Source organism: Rhinopithecus roxellana, chromosome 9, assembly GCF_007565055.1.
Source record: "Rhinopithecus roxellana isolate Shanxi Qingling chromosome 9, ASM756505v1, whole genome shotgun sequence".
Taxonomy (NCBI): Eukaryota; Metazoa; Chordata; class Mammalia; order Primates; family Cercopithecidae; genus Rhinopithecus; species Rhinopithecus roxellana.
The window spans coordinates 38,194,279-38,212,143 of NC_044557.1; the positions used below are offsets into that span (position 1 = coordinate 38,194,279).

A 17,865-nucleotide genomic window follows, 5' to 3' on the forward strand; every position below is an offset into this window, starting at 1 on the left:
ACAAGTATTAATATTTCCTGAGCTTTCTATCCAGTCTTCCTTTCTTATTCTATATGATTTAACTCATTCCATCTGTGTTTTTCTAGCCAGTGCTGTGTATTCTTTATTTCTAGCCTAGACTTAAGAAACATCTTTTCCTGGCAAATCAGGATAATTTTTCAAATAATAATTTGAAAAAAACATCTGTGAGCCAGGCACGGTGGCTCACGCCTGTAATCCCAGCACTTTGGGAGGCTGAGGCAGGTGGATCACCTGAGGTCGGGAGTTCAAGACCAGCCTGACCAACATGGCCAAACCCCGTCTCTACTAAAAATACAAAAAATTAGCTGGGTAGCTGGGTGTGGTGGCACGTACCTGTAATCCCAGCTACTTGGGAGCCTGAGGCAGGAGAATCTCTTGAACCCAGGAGGTGGAGGTTGTGGTGAGCCGAGATCGTGCCATTGCACTCCAGCCTGGGCAACGAGAGTGAAACTCTGTCTCAAAACAAAACAAAACAAAAAACATCTGTGGTAGTTAATTTTATATATCAACTAGACTGGTCTGAGGGATGCCCAGATAGCTGGTAAAACATCACTACTGCTTTGTATTTGTGAGGGTGTTTCTGGAAGAGATTAGCATTTGAATCTATAGACTGATTAAAGGTATCACCAATCCCTTGAGGGCCTGAATAGAATAAAAGACAGAGAGAGCAAATCTGTACTCTGCTTGAGCTGGGATATCCCTCAGGCCCTGCCTCAGGCCTTCTCACTCAGACTGAGATTTAACACTGTTAGCTCTGTTGGCCTCCAGCTGCACATAGCAGATTGTGGGACTTTCTAGCCTCCATAATTGTGTGAGCCAGTCCCTCATAATAAATCTGTTTCTATGTATCTATATTCTGTTAGTTCTCTCTGGAGAACCCTGACTAAATACACTATTTAAAAAAGGAGCAAAACTTGCACAGAGATGTTTAGAGCAGCTTTATTCATAGTTTATCAAAATGTGGACGCAACCAAAGTGTTCTCCAGTAGGGGAAGGAATAAATAAACTGTGGTATCTCTGTAAAATTCTATGTTATTCCACACTAAAGTGAGCTATCAACCATGAGAATACATGGAGGAACCTTAAATGCATGTTACTAGGTGAAAGAAGCCATTCTGAAAAGGCTATACTGTGTGATTCCAACTTCATTACATTCTGGAAAAGGCAAAACTATGGAGACAATAAAAGGATCAGAGATGCCAGGGATTGGGAAGGAGGGTAAATTAATAGGCGGAACACAGGATTTTTAGGGCAGTGAAACTATTCTGTATAATATAATAATTGTGGATACATAGCATTATTCATTTGCCGAAACCCACAGAATGTACAGTACTGAAAGTGTACTGTTAGGTAAACTGTGGACTTTAGATGATGATGTGTCACTATATGTTCATCCGTTGGAATAAATGCACCACTCTTGTGTTTGATGTTGATAGTGGGAAGACTGCCCAATTAAGAAATCTGTACTTTCTACTCAATTTTGCTGTACATTTAAACTGCTGTAAAAAATAAACTCTGTTTTTGTCTGTAACCCCAGCACTTTGGGAGGCTGAGGGGGTGTATCACTTAAGGCCAGGAGTTCCTAACCAGCCTGGCCAACCTGGTGAAACCTTGTCTCTACTAAAAATACAAAAATTAGCCGGGAGTCGTGGTGCATGCTTGTAATCTCAGCTACTCAGGAGGCATGAGAATCGCTTGAACCTCGGAGGGGAGTTGCAGTGAGCCAAGATCCTGGCACTGCACTTCAGGCTGGGTGACAGAGCGAGACCCTGTCTCAAAAATAAATACATAAATAATAAATAAACTCTGTTTTAAAAAATGAGCGAAAGGCCAGGCGTGGTGACTCACACTTGTAATCCCAGCACTTTGGGAAGCGGAGGTGGGAGGGTCACTTGAGGTCAGGAGTTCAAGAGCAGCCTGGATAACATGGCAAAACCCATGTTTACTAAAAATACCAGAATTAACCAGGCATGGTGGCATGTGCCTGCAGTTCCAACTACTTGGGAGGCTGAGGTGGGAGAATCGCTTGAACTCGAGAGGCGGAGAATGCGGTGAGCTGAGATCACACCATTGCACTCCAGCCTGGGCAACAGAGCAAGAGTCCGTCTCAAAAAAAGAAGAAAAAAGCAAAAGACTTAAACAGATACTTCACAAAAGAAGATATCAAAATACCCCCCAAAATGTGAAGAAAACACTAGAATTGCTAAAATTTAAAAAGTACTAACAATACGAATTATTACTGACAAAGATGTAGAGTACCTGGAGTTCTCTTAATTACTCGTGGGAGTGTAATTGCTCCAATAACCTTGGGAAATGTTAGGCTCGCCCTTCCTCCCTCCCTCCCTCCCTCCCTCCCTTCCTTCCTTTCTCTCTCCCTCTCTCTCTCTTTCTTCTTTTCTCCCTCCCTTCCTCCCTTCCCTCTTTCCCTCCTTCCCTCCTTCCCTGCTTCCCTCCTTCCTTCCTTCTTTCTTCCCTCCCTCCCTCCCTTCCTTCTTTTTTTTTTTTTTTTTTTAGACGGAGCCTCACTCTGTCACCCAGGCTGGAGTGCAGTGGCACGACCTCAGCTCGTTGCAGCAAACTCTGCCTCCTGGGTTCAAACGATTCTCCTGGAGTAGCTGGGATTGCAGGCATGCACCACCACACCTGGCTAATTTTTGTATTTTTAGTAGAGACAGGGTTTCGCCACATTGGCCAGGCTGGTCTTGAACTCCTGACCTCAAGTAATCCTCCCACCTCAACTTTCCAAAGCATCAGGATTACAGGCTTGAGCCATTGCACCTGGCCATGTTAGGCAGTTTCTATTAAAACTATATATATAATCTTTTTTTTTTTTTTTTTTTTTTTTGAGACGGGGTCTCGCTCTGTCGCCCAGGCTGGAGTACAGTGGCACAACCTCAGCCCATTGCAACTTTCGCCTCCCGCCTTCAAGCTATTCTCCTGCCTCAGCCTCCCAAGTAGCTGGGATTACAGGCACACTCTACCATGCCCAGCTATTTTTTGTATTTTTAATAGAGACAGGGTTTTGCCATGTTGACCAGGCTGGTCTCAAACTCCTAACCTTAGGTGATCTGCCTGCCTCGGCCTCCAAAAGTGCTGGGATTACAAGTGTGAGCCACTGCACCCTGCCAAAGAACTATTTGACATTTTAGTTTTTCATGCTTTTTTAAAAATTTGTTTATTTGTTTACTTTGAGACGGAGTCTCGCTCTGTGGCCAGGCCGGAGTATAGTGGCGTGATCTCGGCTCACTGCAACCTCTGCCTTCCGGGTTCAAGCCATTCTTCTGCCTCAGCCTCCCAAGTAGCTGGGACTATAGACATGTGCCACCACGCCCAGCTAATTTTTGTATTTTTAGTAGAGACGGAGTTTCACTATGTTGGCAGGATGGTCTCTTGTCTCTTGACCTCATAATCCGCCTGCCTCGGCCTACCAAAGTGCTGGGATTACAGGTATGAGCCACCACGCCTGGGCGTTAATGATAGGTTTTCAAACCGCACATAAAACTGCCCTTTCTCCTTGCCTGCTTTTTGCCAGTCATTTCCAGCTTTGACCTCATTTTTGGTTCTTTGTTCTTTTTATCCACCATTGGCTCTCAGAGGATTCATTTATAAAACTAGTAATAGATCCTGGTAACATTAAAATATATCTGCCTGATCAAAGATACAATCACAGACCTTTTATAGTAATCAATAAATATATATTCCTGCCTGTGCTTAGCACTCTACTACATAGTTTCATCTAGATATACTTCTGTCATCTTAGACTCACCTTCATTGAAGAGCTTTACTCTCCAGCATTTCCTTATCTGATAGCCATAATTTCTGTCATCTCCAATTGAAACCTTGGAGTAATTTGATTTTCCTCTTCTTCCTTATTGCGCTAGCCAACCACTTTACATTTGTTGTTGTTGTTTTAAAAAGAGATGGGATCTCGCTTTGTTGACCAGGCTGAACTCTAACTCCTAAGTTCAAGGGACCCTCCTCCCTCAGCTTCCTGAGTAGCTGGGACTTCAGGCATGCAATGTCACACCCAGCTTTAGCCAGCTACTTTACCAAGTTTGGTTAATTCTTACTTTTATTGGCATCCTGAATCCATCTATTCTTTTCCATTCCTGTTAGTATTAACCTACTTTTTTAGTATTTTTACTGAAATGACTTATGCATTATCTCTCTTAATTCCTACAACTCTGTGAGTACTGTTCCTATCTGGAGATAACTTGTTAATACTTACCATTTAATAGGTGGCACAACAAGGGTACAGACTCAAGTCCAAAGCCTTCATACTTCAATATTTTATGTCATTAGCTTGAGAATATAAACATGTTGAAAGTTGAATGTAATCACAATATGAAAAAATTAAAATAGAAAACACCCGGCTGGGCACAGTGCCTCAGGCCTGTAATCCCAGCACTTTGGGAGGCCAAGGTGGGTGGATCACCTGAGGTCAGGAGTTCGAGACCAGCCTGGCCAATATGGAGAAACCCTGTCTCTACTGAAAATATAATAATTAGCTGGGTGTGGTGGTGCATGCCTGTAATCCCAGCTACTCAGGAGGCTGAGGCATGAGAATCACTTGAACCTGGGATGCCTAGGTTGCAATGAGCTGAGATCATGCCACTGCAGTCCAGCCTGGGCGATGGAGTGAGACTCTGTCTCAAAAAACAGAAACAAAAACAAAACACTCAAAATTTCGAATAAGTTTTTCAAACTACTCCTCTTTTGTTTAGTTGCATGGTTATAGTGGATAAAAGCACAGACTTATGGAAACATCTAGTTAGAGTCCTAACTTTGCCACTTATAAACGTGTGACCCTTACTCAAGTTACACTAACTATGCTTTAGTTTGCCCCTCTACAAATAGAAAATAATTTAATATCTACCTTAATAAGGTGGTTTGTGATAATTGAGACTTTATATGTAATGACTTAATAAGCGTACAAATGTTCCTGATAATCCCAGGTACATAACAAATGTTCTGTGAAGTTAGCTCGTTATTAATATAATTTAGTGGTGTTTGGACATTTTAGCTAAGGGCTCTCGTTTGTAATACCAATAAATAAAGGAGACTAAAAGCATTATTTCACTAATTCAAATATATATCAAAAGTTGTTTTACACTCCCTAGCACCATAATCCCTCCCATTCACTCTGTGCCCCACTTCCCATACCCAGATATACATACTGTATGTCTGGTAGAATTATACTTATAAAGGTAAGTGAAAAACATATTAGAAAGTTAGAACTTTCCGGCCGGGTGCGGTGGCTCACACCTTAATCCCAGCACTCTGGGAGGCTGAGGTGGTGGATTGCCTGAGGTGAGGTCAGGAGATTAAGACCAGCCTGACCAACAAGGTGAAACCCTGTCTCTACTAAAATACAAAATTACCCGGGCATGGTGGTGCATGCCTGTACTCCCAGCCACTTGGGAGGCTGACGCAGGAGAATTACTTGAATCTGGGAGGCGAAGATTACAGTGAGCCAAGATCGCACCATTGTACTCCAGCCTGGGTGACAAGAGCGAAACTCAGTCTCAAAAAAAAAAAAAAAAGGAAAGGAAAGTTAGAACTTTCCATCATGTTAAAATTTTCTATAGAGCAGAATATGTATGCTTTTTTTTTTTTTTTTACAGATTTTCAAAGGATTAAAAAATAATACTTAATTTAAACTTTGGTGAATTCAGCAAACTTTCTTCTTTTTTTTCTTTTTTTTGAGATGGAGTTATGCTCTTGTCGTCCAGGCTGGAGTTCAGTGGCACCATCTCAGCTCACTGCAACCTCTGCATTCTGGGTTCAAGCGATTTTCCTGCCTCAGCCTCCTAAGTAGCTGGGATTACAGGTGTATGCCACCACGCCTGGCTAATTTTTGTATTTTTAGTAGAGATGGGGTTTTACCATGTTGGCCAGGCTGGTCTTGAACTCCTAACCTCAGGTGATCTTCCTGCCTTGGCCTCCAAAGTGTTGGAATCACAGGTGTGAGCCACCACACCTGGCTGAATTCAGCAAACTTTCTAAAATAACTGTTCTACCATATTGAGTCAAACTCTTATACCTAGGTTCTAGGTTTGTCTAATAGGATTTCTGTGTCTTTTTCCCTTTTTCTCAATATAAGCTTTTAGCTCAGATTCTCATATGAACTCACACCCTATTATACTCCATCCTGTCTTCCCCCACTGCTGTTCATTTTTACCCATGATGCACATCTTCCTTCTTTCATCAGCACCCAGCTCTTTTCAGTTTATTTTCACCCAGCACTTTGCACACTTGTAGCATCTTTACTTTTCTTCCTATTCTCTGTGTTAACTATAAAGTTATTCTCAAAATGTAGACCACAAACTGTTTCTGGTCATGATGAGATAAAGGGCTTACATCACTATGTAAGTCAACTATAGCATACAGCATACTGTTTTGTTTAGCTGATGTTTTAAGCAAGATTTTCTTTTTTTCTTTTTTTTTTTTTTGAGATGGAGTCTTGCTCTGTCACCCAGGCTAGAGTGTAGTGGCGTGATCTCAGCTCACTGCAACCTCCACCTCCCACCTGCCTCAGCCTTCTGAGTAGCTGGGATTACACGCGTGCTCCACCACACCCAGCTAATTTTTTTTTTTGTACTTTTAATAGAGATGGAATTTTACTGTGTTGGCCAGGCTGGTCTCAAACTCCTGACCTCAAGTGATCCGCCCGCCTCAGCCTCCCAAAATGCTGGGATTACAGGCATGAGCCACCGCACCCAGCCTTTAAGGAACATTTTCTGTTTTTCCTTTCTCTTTTTTTTTTTTTTAAGATGGAGTCTCACTCTGTTGCCCAGGTTGGAGTGCAGTGGTGCCATTTGCAACCTCTGCCTCCTGGGTTCAAGCGATTCTCCTGCCCCAGCCTCCCAAGTAACTGGGATTACAGGTTCCTGCCACCACGCCCAACTAATTTTTGTGTTTTTAATAGAGTTGGGGTTTCGTCATGTTGGCCAGGATGGTTTCAAACTCCTGACCTCAGGCAATCCGCCTCCCTTGGCATCCCAAAGTGCTGGGATTACAGATGTGAACCACCACACCCGGCCTTAAGCAAGATTTTTTTTAATGAGAGAGCAGTGTATTGATTCGTATTCTGATGCAAACTCCCTTATCTTGTTAGAGAACAACACTTCCAGTAAAGTCATCTATACCATACAAGTTAACATTGTAATTCTGTCAGATAATGAATGGCAGGGGTTATGGTGCTAGTGAATATTAAAAGACTTTATTTATTGGTTTTGGTCTTTCAGCATCTGAATTTCTGTTTTGTATTTCTGGAATTCTTTCCTTTATGATTTTTGGTGGGAAACTTAACCTGCTTGTTACTATAGCCAGGTGCTTGCTTTGTCAGCCTTCCTTTTACTATGACACGTGAGCTGTGGACTTGGTCTAGCAAATACACCATTACAGACAGCATCTTTGGAGCTGGGGACATGGAAAGGGAGGAACTGCATGGACCCTCTCTGTGGTGATAGTAACAAATGCAGTGGTGTTTTCCCAGGGCCAAGTCTGCTACAGTTTTGAACGTCCTTGGTTGTGTAGCCTATAAATTGGGTTCTCTGAAGATTGTTATCCCCCAGATATCTTTTCATAAATGTATTTTTTACTTGAATTAGCCAAACTAGGTTTTTATTGCTTCCAGCTAAGAACACTGACTGAGAAAAATACTAGCAAAAGAAAACAAAACACCTTATACTGTTAGAGTTACTTTAAGCAAGCTAATCACAAGCAAATCTTTTTTTCTCTTACATTACACATGAAGGTTTTTTTTTTTTTTTTTTTTTTGAGATGGAGTCTTGTTCTGTCACCCAGGCTGGAGTACAATGGTACAATGGCGTGATCTTGGCTCACTGCAACCTCCACCTCCTGGGTTCAAGCGATTCTCCTGCTTCAGCCTCCCGAGTAGCTGAGATTACAGGCATGCGCCGCCACACCCGGCTAATTTTGTATTTTTAGTAGAGATAGGGTTTCTCCATGTTGGTCAGGCTGCACATGAAGTTTTAAAAATGTTTTAGACTTGCTCTGTGAGACATGTAGACAGTACAAATTCTAAATAATAATGATTTCATTTTAGTATTTGCATTTTAAATTTTCAGTGTGTTTTATGGACCATGTGCTGCTATGTATGCCTGAAGAAGTACTTGAAATGCAAATCTGGGGAGACTTTGCCATATAAATGCTTGGCTGGATTAAGCGCCTAATTAGGATGGTTTTTCATCAAGTTGGAGTAAGCATGCAATCGGTGAGTGCTCAAAATTCATTTTTTAAATCCCGACATTTAGATATTTTAAGATTTTTTTCTGAGAAAATGAAATAAATCTATATATGACCAACATCTTGAATTCAATATGTTTATGTACTGTTTAATTTGCTTTCTTTTTAAATCATAGAAGTGAATCTTTTCTCAGTATCCAAAGTAAGGAAGTAACTTTCTGGGTTACATTGAAAACTTACCAGTATTCATGTGACCATTAAGAGCAATATATTTGTTATTAGTGAGGAAAAGGCTTAAATAAGCAGAAAAATCATTGCATAAAATATGCTTGGCTAACACTTGACAGTGCTCTTAATGTTGTAGAATTATTAATATTGAATGCTGTTATAATGTGTTTAAGCAACACAGTTGTTTAAAAGGTAAGTCATGTCTTAAAAATAACTATTGATAAGAAGGAAAAAGTTACTATAATGATTGTTCTATGCTAGAGATGTTAGTTTTCATCTTGATATTTTTTAATAAGTATTTTCTACTAATATATAAAGTTTGTTTAGACCTATAAATTATAAGAGCAAGTATTATGCCAAGCACATTTTGTAGAATATTTTGTTTTACATTTTCAAATTTGTTTTTTTCATGGCTATGACATAGAGTTAAATTGTATTTATTGAAGATATAGGCAGGTTACATAATTTGAATATGGGTATACTTTTGTTTTTTTTTTGACAAGGAGTCTTGCTATATTGCCCAGGCTGGAGTACAGTGGAGCAATCTAGGCTCACTGCAACCTCTGCCTCCCAGATTCAAACAATTCTCCTGCCTCAGCTCCCTGAGTAGCTGGGATTATAGGCTCACACCACCACGGCCAGCACATTTTTATATTTTTAGTAGAGACGGGGTTATGCCATTTTGGCCAGGCTGGTCTTGAATTCTTGACTGCCCACCCTGGCCTCCCAGAGTGCTGGGATTATAGGCGTGAACCACTGTGCCTGGCAGAATATGGGTATACTTTTTAGCGCACTTTTACTTTTTTGTTTTTGTGCCTGAACTTTGAATCTCCCCAACTTCCAAGATTACATCTGTTTTCTTCAGAGATTAAATAGTAGAAACCAAATAAAATTATCTTTGTAGCTACATAATTTTGAGATTATTAGCTTGAGGATAAGCAATAGGAAAATGACTTGTAAATTTATTGGTATTTTCATCTATTTCAGATATACGTTCCTATGTCTTAAATTTCACTTAGTGGCCAGATTCAGTGCTTCTTTGGGAGACGGAGGCAGGAGGATGGCTGGAGCCTAGGAATTCGAGACCATCCTGGGCAATATAGTGAGACCCTGTCTCTACAAAAAATTTAAAAAATTTAGCTGGGCATGGTGGCACATACCTCTAGTCCCAGCTATTCGGGAGGCTGAGGTAGGAGGATTGCTTGAGCCTGAGAGGCAGAGGTTGCAGTGAGCTGAGATTGTGCCACTGTACTCCAGCCTGAGCAATAGAGCAAGACCCTATCTTTAAAAAAAACAAAAAAACTTCACTTAGCTCAGTTTTATCATCGTGTGGATTGACATTTTAGTAATGACAGCAAAAGTTTCTTTTTCTCTTGCTTGCACAAGGAAGGGAAGTTTTTGTTATTTATGATTTCCAAAAACTAAAGCTTTATAATTTCTATTTACTGTAATTTTAATAAGAAGTATAGTTTAATGTTAAGATTGTGGGTCCTGGATTTAAACACACTTGAATCTGAAATTTGTCTCTGTCAGTTATTGCCTTCCTCTGCAAAGTAGCTATAAGAATTGCTACTGCTGAGTTACCTGTGGATTAAATGACAGTGTATGTAAAGCATCAAGCACAGTGGCTTGTACAGTGTAGGTACATTCAATAATAGTTTCTTACATTTTTGCTGTTACCAGCTTCCCACCCCAAGACAGGTCAATATGAGTAGTGCTAATTGAGGCTAAAGGACAGAATTCTGTTTCAGGCACAGATAACACGCTTTATTTAGCTTGTTCACTTTAAGCTGGAAAATGGGTGCCTTTCATCAAAGAATGGACCAGCTAAAGGAGGATTAACTTACTCAAAATACTGTAATTACAACTGAGAGTCCTTCCTACTAATAGCAGATTAGCAAGATCTATTTTTAACTTATTGCAGCTAGCATATTGTCATCAACTTTTTGTTTGTTTGTTTGTTTGTTTGTTTTGTTTTGTTTTTGTTTTTTTTGAGGCAGAGTCTCGCTCTGTCGCCCGGACTGGAGTGCAGTGGCCGGATCTCAGCTCACTGCAAGCTCCGCCTTCTGGGTTTATGCCATTCTCCTGCCTCAGCCTCCCGAGGAGCTGGGACTACAGGCGCCCGCCACCTCGCCCGGCTAGTTTTTGTATTTTTTTTTAGTAGAGACGGGGTTTCACCGTGTTAGCCAGGATGGTCTCGATCTCCTGACCTCGTGATCCGCCCGTCTTGGCCTCCCAAAGTGCTGGGATTACAGGCTTGAGCCACCGCGCCCGGCCATCATCAACTTTAATCAGCTGAAAATTCATATAAAAACAAATTTTCTTCTAATGTAAAGCAATGTGATCTTTTGGGGTTAACTAATTTCCAATATTTTTTAGCTTGTTGCCTAAGAATAAAAATACAAAGGAATCTTTCAAGATTTTATATTTGGGCACCAGAAAATAAAAGCAGCTTTCTTAGCTCTACCTTTCAGTGATTAACATGTGTTTTCCCATTGATCTGATATGTACAGGCATATCTTGGAGATACTATGAGTTTCATTTCAGATCACCACAATAAAGTGATAGTGAAATACAACGAATCACTTTTTTTCTTTCTTTCAGACAGTCTCGCTCTATTGCCCAGGCTGGAGAACAGTGGCGCAGTCTTAGGCTCATTGTAACGTTCACCTTCTGGGTTCAAGTGATTCTCCTGCCTCAGCCTCCCAAGTAGCTGAGATTACAGGTGTGCGCCATCACACCAGGCTAATTTTAAAATATTTTTAGTAGAGAGGGAGTTTCACCATGTTGGCACTTGATGCTTCTTCATCTTGCACTTTTATGTTATGGAGATGACTTTTTTCCTTATGCCTCATTAACCAACTTCTGCTAGCTTCAACTTTTCTTTTGTAGCTTCCTTGCTTCTCTCAGCCTTCACAGAATTGAAGAGAATTAGAACCTTGCTCTGGATTAGGCTTTGGCTTAAGGGAATATTGTGACTGGTTTGATGTTTATTTTCTCTATATCAGAAATAAGGCCTTCTTGCTTTCTTATTCATGTGTTCACTGTAGCAACACTTTAAATTTCCTTTAAGAACTTTCCCTTTGCATTCACAGCTTGGCTATTTCGTCCAGAGACCTAGTTTTCACCCTGTCTGTACTTTCAACTTGCCTTCTTCACTAGGCTTAATACTTTCTAACTTTTGATTTAAAGTGAGAGACATGCAATGCTTCTTTTTACTTGAACACTTGGAGATCATTGTAGGGTTAAACTGGCCTAATTCCAGTGTTATTTTGTCTCAGAATAGGGAGGTCTGAGATTGCGGAATAGCTGGTGGGTGGAACAGTGAAAACACACGTAACATTTATCGATTAAGTTTGCCATCTTACGTGTGCTCAGTTCATGGCACCCCAAAACAATTAAAGTAGTAACAAATAACATCAAAGATCACTGATCATAGATCACCATAATAGATATAGTAAGAATGCGTAAGTCAGGGCCTGGCATATAAGGGGACTGGGGGGCAAGGGGAGGGGGAGCATTAGGACAATGCATGCGTTGTCCTGATGCATGTGGGGCTTAAAACCTGGATGACAGGTTGATGGGTGCAGCAAACCACCATGGCACATGTATACCTATTTAACAAACCTGAACGTTCTGCACATGTATCCCAGAACTTAAAGTATTAAAAAAAAAAAAAAAAAAAGGGGGCTGGGCGCCATTGGCCACGCCTGTAATCCCAGCACTTTGAGAGGCTGAGGCAGGCGGATCACAAGGTCAGGGGTTTGAGACCAGCCTGGCCAATATAGTGAAACCCCGTCTCTACTAAAAATACAAAAATTAGCCAGGCGTGGTGGTGGGTGCCTGTAGTCTCAGCTACTTAGGAGGCTGAGGCAGGAGAATTGCTTGAACGCAGGGGGCGGAGGTTGCAGTGAGCTGATATGGTGCCACTGTACTCCAGCCTGGGCAACAGAGCAAGACTCCTGTCTCAAAAAATGAAATAAAATAGTAATGCATAAATTTGAAATATTGTGTGAATCTGCAAAACATGACACAGACATGAAGTAAGCACATACTCTTGGAGAAATGGTACCAGTAGACTTGGCTTGACACAAGGTTGCCACAAACCTTAAATTTGTTAAAAGAACAATATCTCTGAATTGCAGGAAAGTGAAATGCATGCCCAGCTAATTTTGTATCTTTGGTAGGGATGGGGTTTCACCATGTTGGCCAGGCTGGTCTTGAATGCCTGACCTCAGGTGATCCGTGCACCTTGGCCTCCCAAAGTTCTGAGATTATAGGCGTGAGCCACTGCGTCAGTCCTTTTAAATGAATTTGATACTGTGCTTGAAAGCATTCCAAGAGTGAAAACTGCCTTCATCCTTTATTTTATCTTTTTTTTTTTTTTAAAAGAAAAAAAGGCTGGTATAGTGATTCATGCCTGTAATCCCAGCACTTTGGGAGGCTATGGTGGGAGGATCACTGGAGTCCAGGAGTTTGAGGCCAACCTGGGCAATACAGTGAGATGCCATCTCTACAAAAATTACAAAAATTATCCGGGCATGGTGGTGTGTGCCAGTAGTACCAGCTACTTGGTAGGCTGAGGTGGGAGGATCACTTGACCCTGGGAGGCAGAGGTTGCAGTCAACTGAGATCATGCCACTGCACTCCAGCATAGGCTACAAGTGAGACCCTGCTTCCAAAAAATAAAGAATAAAAAGAAGAAATTGCAAGCTTTTAGATCAGATTTTGTTTCGTTTCATTTTTCCCGTTAGAACAGCCAGTGGTGATTGGCTTATTGTCTTTGACTCTGCACACTAATATTACTATAATAGCCATCCCTGCTTGGCTTACTGTGCCAGTGCTTACTGTGGCCAGTGCTTTTATATAAATTGCCTGTATTCAATACAACATTGCACATTACAGATGAGAAACCTGAGGTTCAGAGTGTTTAACTGCCTTGACCAAAGTTACCTAAGTAGTAGAACTATAATATGAACCCAATTCTGATTCCAAAATCCTTTCTCTTTTCAGTGTACTTTGCTACCCTTCGAAGGGAAAGATGACTATTAATGTTTATTTAAAACATATATGGCCTGGTGCAGTGACTCACAACTGTAATTCCAGCACTTTGGGAGGCTAAGGCGGGCGGATCACCTAAGGTTAGGAGTTTGAGACCAGCCTGGCCAACATAGTGAAACCTTGTCTTTACTAAAAATACAAAAATTAATTGGGCATGGTAGTGCATGTCCATAGTCCCAGCTACTCGGGAGGCTTAGGCAGAAGAATCTGGCTTGAACTTGTGAGGCAGAGGTTGTAGTGAGCTAAGATCATGCCACTGCACTCCAGCCTGGGCGACAGAGCAAGACTCCTTCTCAAAAACAAAACAAAACAAAAACCATTATAAATACCTTAACTCATTTAATGCTCATAGGCTCATGAAGTAGATAGTATCTCCATTTTATAGGTGAGAAAACAGAAGCATAGAGGGGTGAATAATTTGGCCAGCTTTCTACGGGCAGTAAATTGGTAGAGGCAAATTTTAAAGCCAGGCCTCTATGCTACAATGGCCTGTTTGTCTTTACTGTCTTTTATTTTCCCTGAACATTTGTTTGAATTTAAAACCACATACTCACATATCTCCAAACTTTTTATGTACCTAAGCAAAAATGTTTTTAAATTGCAGGAAGTAAGAACAGTGTGACACAAGCTAATGTGATTCTGATTAATTTCAGTATTTTATATTGGAGGAAAAGTTACTATAGCAAGTATTTATAATAATTTGTATTATTGTACTCTGGTTTTCTTTTGGTGCTTTGGAGGAGGAATGTGCGTAAGGAAGAAGAGAACTGAGGGAAGTGTTAATCTTTGGTTAAGGATTTAAAAATTGTTACAGAATTTCATCTTCCCATTTTCACTCATTCCCCCTTCCCAACACACACTTTTAATTTTCCCTTAACTCCCTAAGAATTAAGAATTTACATTTTATTAGGTCCTGACTTTTTAAAGATCTGATTAACAGTATAGGTCCATGTGTAATTTTAGGGATACATGAACCTCTGCATTAATGCATTAATATCACATAGTTTGTCTTGAAAAACACATATTTTTTTGTTTGTTTGTTCTTTGAGATGAAATCTTGCTCTGCCCCAGGCTGGAATGCAGTGGCGCGTTCTTGGCTCCCTGTAGCCTCCGCCTCCTGGGTTCAAGTGATTCTCCTGCCTCAGCCTCCTGAGTAGCTGGGATTACAGGTGCCCGCCATCATCCCTGGCTAATTTTTGTATTTTTGGTAAAGACTGGGTTTCACCATGTTGGCCAGGCTGGTCTCGAACTCCTGACCTCAAGTGATCCACCCTCTTCGGCCTCCCAAAGTGCTGGGATTACAGGCGTGAGCCACCACACCCAGCCAGAATTTTCTTAGAGTTAAATTTATAGTTTTTCCTGCTAAAACTTGCCCTCAAATAATAATGTACGTTAAACTAGTCTATAATAAATGAATTACCACATACAGCTTGAGTGCAGTCATCATGGATGAGACAGATGACAGCTTCAGATTCCAGCCTCACACGTCAACACTTTCTACAATAGCATTTCACAATGTTAAAAAAGAACAAACTACTTTCCTGTTGTCATCCTCCTCCTTGCTGTCATCACTTTCAAGCACTGTTGCTAAATGTTATGGACTGTCATTACTAGACACAGACATGCATGCGCGCACACACACACAGATTCACTGTTATTTAAAAGCAGTTTTCATAGATAAAGCATGGTTTTTCTGTTTAGCTATTTCTTTTCTTCTCTTTTTTTTTGAGATGGAGTCTCGCTCTTCACCCAGGCTGGAGTGCAGTGGCACAATCTTGCTCACTGCAACCTCTGCCTCCGCCTCCTGGTTCAAGCAATTCTCCTGCCTCAAGCCTCCTGAGTAGCTGAGACTACAGGCGTGTGCCACCACGCCTGGCTAATTTTTGTATTTTAGTAGAGATGGGGTTTTGTCACTTTGGCCAGGCTGATCTCGAACTCCTGACCTTAGATGATCCACCCGCCTCGGCCTCCCAAAGTGCTGGGATTACAGGCATGAGCCACTGCTCCTGGCCCTGTTTAGCTTTTTTTTTTTTTTTTTTTTGAGACGGAGTCTTGCTCTGTCCCAGGCTGGAGTGCAGTGGCACAATCTCGGCTCACTGCAACCTCCGCCTCCTGGGTTTAAGCTATTCTCCTCCCTTAGCCTTCTGAGTAGCTGGGATTACAGGCGTGCACCACCACACTCGGCTAGTTTTGTATTTTTAGTAGAGATGGGGTTTCACCATGTTATCCAGCTGGTCTTGAACTTCTGAGCTCATGATCCACCTGCCTCGGCCTCCCAAAGTACTGGAATTACAGGCGTGAGCCACCATGCCCGGCCAGCTATTTCTTAATGGCATTGGATTGTCTTATTTTCTAAATGAAATTGGATTATTTTGCCAGGGATGGTGGCTCACACCTGTAATCCCAGCACTTTAGGAGGCTGAGGTGGGCAGATCACGAGGTCAAGAGATTAAGACTATCCTGGCCGACATGGTGAAATCCCGTCTCTACTAAAAATTCAAAAATTAGCCAGGTGGGGTGGTGTGCACCTGTAGTCCCAACTACTGGGGAGGCTGAGGCAGGAGAATTGCTTGAACCCGGGAGGCAGAGGTTGCAGTGAGCTGAGATCATGCCACTGCACTCCTGCCTGGTGACAGAGCAAGACTCCGTCTCAAAAAAAAAAAAAAAAATTTGTATTATCTTATGATTTTATGACCACTTTCTTCTCCCTGCCTTCTCTCTTACATCTAAAGAAATATTAAGGACAGTTTCTCTTTAGAGGAAGTCTTTCCTTCTCTAAACTAGCATACTGACAAGACATAGTTCAGCCACAAGTTATGGTAGGAGATGCACTTGGGTCATACAGCCTCCCAATGCACAGATGGTGACTTTTCAGTACCATCTGTTCACTGTTTCTGCACAGCCATTTACAATTTCTCCCCCTCTATGAGGGCTGAATAGAAAAAAATAGAAAAGTAGTCAGACCTAGTTTTAGAGTTCCTGGAAATTAGCTATTCTTTCCCCTCACTTTTTCCTAACATTCAATAAAGGTTATGGCTCTTCATTCTAAATATTTCAGTTATTAGTTTACACAGACCCTTATTTGATATTTATTGGCGCTAAGTACTATGTAATTCACAAGTGACAGAAAAACACATTATGTTAGTCTACTGTGTATGCTTGAAAAAATAATCACATAAAGCAATCTGTTCTTTCCCTTCCTTTAACTTTGTACAAGATACCTAAATAATCTATTCCTTATAATTAAAAGCTGAATCGGCTGGGTGTGGTGGCTCATGCCTGTAATCCCAGCACTTTGGGAGGCCAAAGCGATTGGATTACCTGAGGTCAGGAGTTCGAGACCAGCCTGGCCAAAGTGGCGAAACCCCGTCTCTACTAAAAATGCAAAAATTAGCTGGGCGTAGTGGCGCCTGCCTGTAATTCTAGCTAGACAGAATTGCTCTAACCCAGGAAGTGGAAGTTTCAGTGAGATCACGCCACTGCACTCCAGCCTGGGTGACAGAGTGAGACTTCGTCTAAAAAAAAAGAAGCTGAATCATTGGCCACTTCTCTTGTTGAAGGCACCTGGTATTTTTCTGATATTAAACAGATGGAAACATAATAGTTGACTTTTTGCCCTCAACGTGTGTAGTGAAGAATGCTAAAAGCTGGCAGAAACATTAGTTCCTGACCTTGGCAAATCCTTTCTAAATTTTTCTTTGTGAGCTTTTTGTCCTCTTCATCTCCAGGCAAGACCTTTGCTTGCTGGAGGGGAGAAAGATTCACTGTAGATTGTCTAATTGTCACATTGTGATGCACAGATAGCATTCCACTTGTACTACATCATAGGAGAGTTTTGACTTGTGACTAAATAGAAGACTCAAGAAGAGAAATGACTGAATGGTATACTTACTTTTGCCCTATGGATTTATTTGTAAAAGATCAGGATCTATTAAAATGTATAAGGTAGGGCCGCATGCGGTGGCGCATGCCTGTAATCCTGGCACTTTGGGAGGCTGAGGCAGGTGAATCACCTGAGGTCAAGAGTTCGGGACCAGCCTGGCCAACATGGTGAAACCCTGTCTCTACTAAAAATACAAAAAAATTAGCCAGGCATGGTGGCATGCACCTCTAATCCCAGCTATTGTAATCTCAGCTACTTGGGAGGCTGAGGCAGGAGAATCACTTGAACCTGGGGGGCACGGAGGTTGCATTGAGCCGAGATTGCTCCACTTCACTCCAGCCTGGGCGAAAGAGCGAAACTCCGTCTCAAAAATAAATAATAATGATAAGGTAAAGAGTTTGCTTAAATACTGTCTTAGAATTATTTGCCCATGTTTGTTCTTTTGTTGGTGGATAGTCTGA

The 17,865-nt window shown here is 41.4% G+C and overlaps 1 protein-coding gene across 2 annotated transcripts in view; it reads left to right on the plus strand.

The window, feature by feature from the left end:
• MTFR1 (mitochondrial fission regulator 1) overlaps positions 1 to 17,865 on the plus strand; it is a 71,075-nt gene that overhangs the window by 15,536 nt on the left and 37,674 nt on the right. For both annotated transcript variants that reach the window (XM_010371568.2, XM_010371569.2), the window contains exon 2: positions 8,115 to 8,260. In XM_010371568.2, the coding sequence (XP_010369870.2) occupies positions 8,195 to 8,260 (66 nt within the window). In that variant the 5' untranslated portion in view covers positions 8,115 to 8,194. The remainder of the gene's footprint in view (positions 1 to 8,114; positions 8,261 to 17,865) is intronic.